Source organism: Drosophila sechellia, chromosome 3L, assembly GCF_004382195.2.
Source record: "Drosophila sechellia strain sech25 chromosome 3L, ASM438219v1, whole genome shotgun sequence".
NCBI classification, from domain to species: Eukaryota; Metazoa; Arthropoda; class Insecta; order Diptera; family Drosophilidae; genus Drosophila; species Drosophila sechellia.
In genome coordinates this window covers 10986343-10991851 of record NC_045951.1, presented here as the reverse complement: position 1 = coordinate 10991851, position 5509 = coordinate 10986343, and the positions used below count along the sequence as shown (strand labels likewise).

General features: G+C 38.2%; 1 protein-coding gene across 1 annotated transcript; it reads right to left on the bottom strand.

The window, feature by feature from the left end:
- Positions 1-2397: 2397 nt before the first annotated feature.
- Positions 2398-5157, bottom strand: LOC6605253 (protein scylla). The gene is made up of 2 exons (XM_002030055.2): positions 4526-5157; positions 2398-3775 (listed from the first exon to the last, which is right to left on the bottom strand). The coding sequence occupies exons 1-2, from the start codon at positions 4593-4595 to the stop codon at positions 3003-3005; spliced, it is 843 nt and encodes a 280-aa protein (XP_002030091.2). The 5' UTR covers positions 4596-5157; the 3' UTR covers positions 2398-3002.
- Between the last annotated feature and the right edge of the window lie 352 nt (positions 5158-5509).

The window sequence follows — 5509 nt, the reverse complement described above, 5'->3', positions numbered from 1 at the left end:
ACGTCTTGTCGCAATTACAGTCCGCATGCGAATTAAGGGAAAATCACCTTCATTGAGGTAGGCGAATTGCGAAATATCTATGAGATACACAGTGCTTTCTTTGGGAATCTTAAGAACGAGAAGAACAATCACAGTTAGTTTCTTTGTATAAAATATATTAAGTGATGTACATGATGTAGATACATATATGCTAAAAAGTTATATACTAACAATCAGTTATATTATTATTTCATTAAAATCTTGTATATAGATAGTTAAAAGTTTGTCTTATTATTTACCTTTACATTGAAAGTTTGGCTTAAGCCTTTATCTCTAATTAAATAAGGCTTAATATATATTAAAAGCTATATATGTATGTACTTAATACTTTACCATGTACTTCTATAAAATAGCTTGAGATAAAAAAAAACATCTTTAGCATGTTTTGACCTTTAAAGATTACTTTTATGGCAAATTATTGTCAAGCCCAAGACTTTGTGATTTATTCATATTCCTGCGCACTTCTGGTTGGGGTAACATCTCAGCCTGTTTTGGCCAATTGCAGCGTTGCCGGCTTTCAGCCAAGTTCATAGTACCCATCGCAGGCCCAACAACAAGTTGTAAGCCTAGCCCAAACTGGTTGCCCAATTGTCTTCCACTGCTGATCGCGAGGCAGCGATTGTTGCCGTTGCCGTTTGTGTAACTACTGCAGCGGTGCACTGAAAAAAACCGGATGATCCACAGCCAATATTCGAAGTTAATAGTTTTTAAAAACCAAAACTTTAAGTATACATAAATCTAACTACATTGAACTAGCCCCCAACTAAATTTCAACTTTAAGAAGAAATCTGGTTGTTGTAAATGCAATTATTTTATTTATTTGCTGAATTAATTTATTTTTTTAATTTAAAACAAAAGGTTATAATATAAAGCTATCAGCTGTATGAAAAACAATCCTTAATGGATGTATTTAAATTTGCTTCAAAAACATCCATTTCATGTTGATATAAATTCAATGGAAATTGGGTTTTGTTGAACGTATTTCGCTTTTCTGTGGTACTTCTTTCCTTATTTCTTTCAGTGCATAATTTAACCGCATTGCCACTTAGAGCCCATTTTCTCGCAGTGCAGTTGCCATGGCCGTGGCAGTAACGGGTTGTGCGGCAAGCGGCGTTGCCGCTCTTCAGTGGTTCGGTGGCTGCTGAAAGAAAGTTGCACCCGCAACAAGCTGAACCGCCCCTGCCCACCCACCCCCTTGGCCCCTTTGGAGCGCCCCTGGGATCCAGCAGTGCTGGCAGAAAAGAAAGCCGTTTTGTTTTAATTTTTTCCACAATTATTTTCCGCTAGCGCAGGAAAAATTATATGCGTTTATTTTTGTAATTTTTTTTTGCCTTTGTTTTTCGCTCTGTATGTGTGGTATGGATTTTTTTTCACAAAATGTTTTTGCTTTTGTTGTTTTTTTTTTTGTTTTGTTTTGGTTACAAATTTCTCACAATTATTTTGTTGTTTTACGCAATAAAAAAACTTAACATTAAATACAATATATTTTTGTTTTTGCTTTGTTTTAATAATAAAAAATTAATACATGTATTTTTTTCGTATTTTGCTTGTTTATTTCTTTCTTTCTCTCTCTCTCTCTTTTTGTAATAAATAGGTTTTTCGCTTTGATAGATACTTTTTGCTGGTAATAGATACTTTCGTGTGTGTTTGTATGTTGGTGTGGATGTGTGAATGGTGTGTTAATGTATTTGTGAGAACATTAAGTTTTCCTCATTACGTTAATTGTAATTTTTACAAATTATATCGCATTGCATTTAATTAAATTTTCACATTTTATTTGACGATTTCTTGATTTTGTTTTTGCAGCTACATTTAAGTTTTTTGTTTTCATATCGCATTGGGAGTTTTACACAGACAAAAAAATTTTACAAATTTTTTACGCTTTCACATTTACTGAGATATTCATTGCCTTAAATTTTATGCTTGATTTTTTAAGTTTAATTTATTCTCGGTTTTTATTTTTTTGTTGTGGATTTTCTTTGTGTTTTTATTTATTTTGTATTTTGTGTAGTACGCGCTATACATTTAATAATATATAAAAATTTGTTAAAATCCTAAAATTTGTTGGTTTTAATTAATATTAATTAATAATTTAAAAAATTTTTATTGCAGCAAGCTGCGTCTAACTAAAATTGGAGCGTGTGTTCATCTACCTCTTTCACAGTTCGAGGCCCTCATCTCTCTCAGTTTTAAAGTTAAATTTTAAATTTACCAAGATCAAGTTTGTTTGTTTTGTTGTTCTTTGTTTATTACTATATAGCATACAATTTTTTAAAAAAATCTGTTCTTTTGTATTGTGGTTTTTGTTGTGTATGGGGTGTTTGTGTGTGTGTGTATTTTCTTGTGGTGTATTATGTGTAATTTTATCAACGTCTTTTGCCGGACTTTGGTGCATCCGGCAAAAAACTCTTAGCATCTTAAACAGTATCACATATTCATGAGTTGTCGACCGGCGAGCCCCAAAGCGAATGCCCCAGAAATATGATTCTGGGGATTGATTCGTGGGGCTGCCGTCTTTGAATTTCATGTTGGTTTTTTCTTTACTTTTCTTCCGCTCTTGCCGCCTGGTTTTGTTTTTCTTGCTTTTGCGTTTTTGAAAAAGGAGAAACAACTTAAAACTCTAGTTATTTGTTATAGCACTACGCATCTAAGTAAAATGGTGGTGAGAGTCACAATTACAAAAATCGGGCCTTACGGTCCCATATATAGTATTAGTATGAGAGTGTGGTTGGCGTACCCTAATGTGTATGTGTGTATGTATGTGTGTGTGTGTGTATTAAAGGTGTGTGTGTGTGTGTGTGGTGTAGGTGGGGTGGCTTCGAATACTTGCTTCGTTGTTGCACTTCAACTGCAACAAACTACTGCTCTCGATCATCACAGGGGTGGTGTTTTTTTTTTTTTTTTTGTTACGCGCAGACACATATACGAACATATGCATATCTGACAGATCAAGCTGATCACCATTAGTTGGTGGGCGTGGCGATGGCCGCACTCGGGCTGTGGGCGTGGCTGCCGAAGCTATAGCTCCTGCGTGCGCCCAAGCCATCGGCGGAGTACAGCTTATTCTTGGTGATCGTATACTCCGGACTGATGGTGATCGTGCGGGCCAAACTCTTCATGAACTGCGGCAGCAGCGACGTCCAGCCGCGATGATCCTGCCTGAGGGTCAGATACACTTCGAATGTGGACACCGTATCCGGATCGACCTTGATCGAGGCAATGCGACGCGAATTCTTCGGCTCATCCTCGAACTCAATGTAGATGGTGCAGCCGCGTATGCCGCGGGGCTCCTTCTCCGACACGCGGATTATTTCCCGGGCCACGCTCGGCGTGAGATCACAGGGTAGCGACACTTCCGTACAGGTCAAATGACGCGACTTGGCCGCCCTCAGTTCGTCGAGCAGTCGCAGGGACAGCTCCTCGACGGCCTTCTTATCGTAGTTGCTCAGTGCGTAGTCATTGCTACCGCCCTCCTCCTCGTCAGCAGCGCAGTAGTAGTAGTTGCTATTGCTATTGTAGCTGCCGCTGGGCTTTGTCTTCTTGCTCTGACTTTGGCCAACATTGTTGTTGCTGCTGCCCGCCGGCTGCTTGTGCTTAATACTGCTGGATGTGGATGTGGTTGTGGATGTGGCGGTAGCATTGCTGCCATTGCTGCTGCCCCCGGTTGTCGTCTTGGCCTTCTTGGACATCAGGTCCAGAGTGTATGCCGACGGCGGTGGCAGTCTGCTGGTCCAATCTGGAATGATTGAAATAGAGGAAAATGTTTGATAAGTAAAAGGTTTTGGTAATAAAACGAGGTAGAATGTTTCCTAACTCTCTGTTACTGCACAGTTAATTCAGTTGCGTGGAGTGCAAAAATGTAGTGACGAATGTGACTCTAATATTATATTGCTACATCTGGCAAAAATGAGGAATAACGAAACGGAAGTCAAAAACAAACAACTAGGCAATGAGGAAACAGACGCTTGGCAACAGCGAACGAGAGTTCAAAGCGCAGCACGCAAATGTGAAGCAAAGGCAAAAGCAACGTTGAAAAGACGGAGGGCCGGAGAGGCGAAAAGAAAGCGAAAAATCATTTTTTTTATTGCTGCTGGGAGTTTTTTTTTTTTGTTTTTTTGCTGCTGCAATTTGCGTACGTGACGAACAATTTAACATGATTTTTTATGTCATTTTTCCCTTTTGTAATTGCAAATTGATTTTTTATGCATTTTTTTGTGTAAATGTAAATTACAAAGTTAATTGCTGATGAAATTTCAAGGAGCTTTGCAAAGCAGTTGTTGTTCATCTTTTATTTTATTAATATTATACACAAGTTCAAGAACAGTTTAAATATTCAAAAAACATTTAAAAATATGTACGCTTGATACACAAAATTTGATATACTGCATTTTGCGAACCACATGTTTTAAGTTTTAAAATCTTTCTGGAACCTTCCCGATTCTTCCCTACAGACACGTATTTCTCGCCGAATTTTCGGTACACTTACCTTTATTTTTGTTTGATCCCTGCAGGCTACCGTAGATGATTTGTTCCCGAGCAATAACATCCATTTTCATCGGTTTTTCTGTGTGAAAGTCGAATCGAATCTAAAGTCGTTCGTTCGCTCGCTCGCTCGCAATTTTCCGACGGCTTTTGTCGCCTTCTTTGTATATCACTTTTACAATTTAATTAAGCTTATTTAATTTATCACAATTTGCTGTTTGTTTTCTTGCTGATTGCTTTAATTCTTCCTCTTTACGTTCTGGTTGCAGTTTAAATTAACATTTGTTGTTGTTGTTGTTGGTTGGTTGGTTGGTTGGTTGTTGTTTTGTAGTGGAAATCACAGCACTTATGTTGTTTAAACTTTTATTTGTTTTGTTGTATCACTTAAATGGCGTTGGTCCGTTGCATTTGTTTGATGGCAAATTTAAATGTTTAGTTTAGTTTAAAAATATAACGTCAGTAGCATAGAATTCTTCGTGAAACTGTGTTGAATGATTGAACTTTTTGGATTTGTAAAATTTTAGCAGTGGAAAATGTCTGGCTATGCACGTTTTTGCTGCTGCTGCTTCATTTGATTTTCTGGCTGCGAGAGTCTGTTTTCTTGTGTACTGTGTTCAGTGTTTTTTTCGAAGCTACTATGAATTTCTCGCCGGTGCGCCGCCTTTTATACTCATCGCCGCTACAGCTGTTTCACTCATCTCTGCGTCCGCCGTCTCGCTCATGCGCGCTCAAGCCGGCGAAAGAGCACGAGAGCGCAAGAGCGCGAGAGAGAGGCATATACCGAACGGCGTACGTGACTCGAAAAGAGGAAAACAAAACCCCGAAATTGAGAGAAAACCACGAAAAGGATGAAAATTGGAAATGTTCTCCCGCAAGGAAACGAATAAAGCAACAACAACAACTACAAATGCAATGGAACGAAGTGAATTGAAAAAGAGGCAACAACAAAAATCCACCCCGGCATTACTGGCAGGCTAAAAAAAAAAAA

Coding starts and splice junctions, on each gene's coding strand:
- LOC6605253 (XM_002030055.2), bottom strand. CDS start 4,595: ATGAAAATGGATGTTATTGCTCGGGAACAAATCATCTACGGTAGCCTG. Junction 3,776..4,525: donor GGGATCAAACAAAAATAAAG/GTAAGTGTACCG, acceptor CAATCATTCCAG/ATTGGACCAGCAGACTGCCA.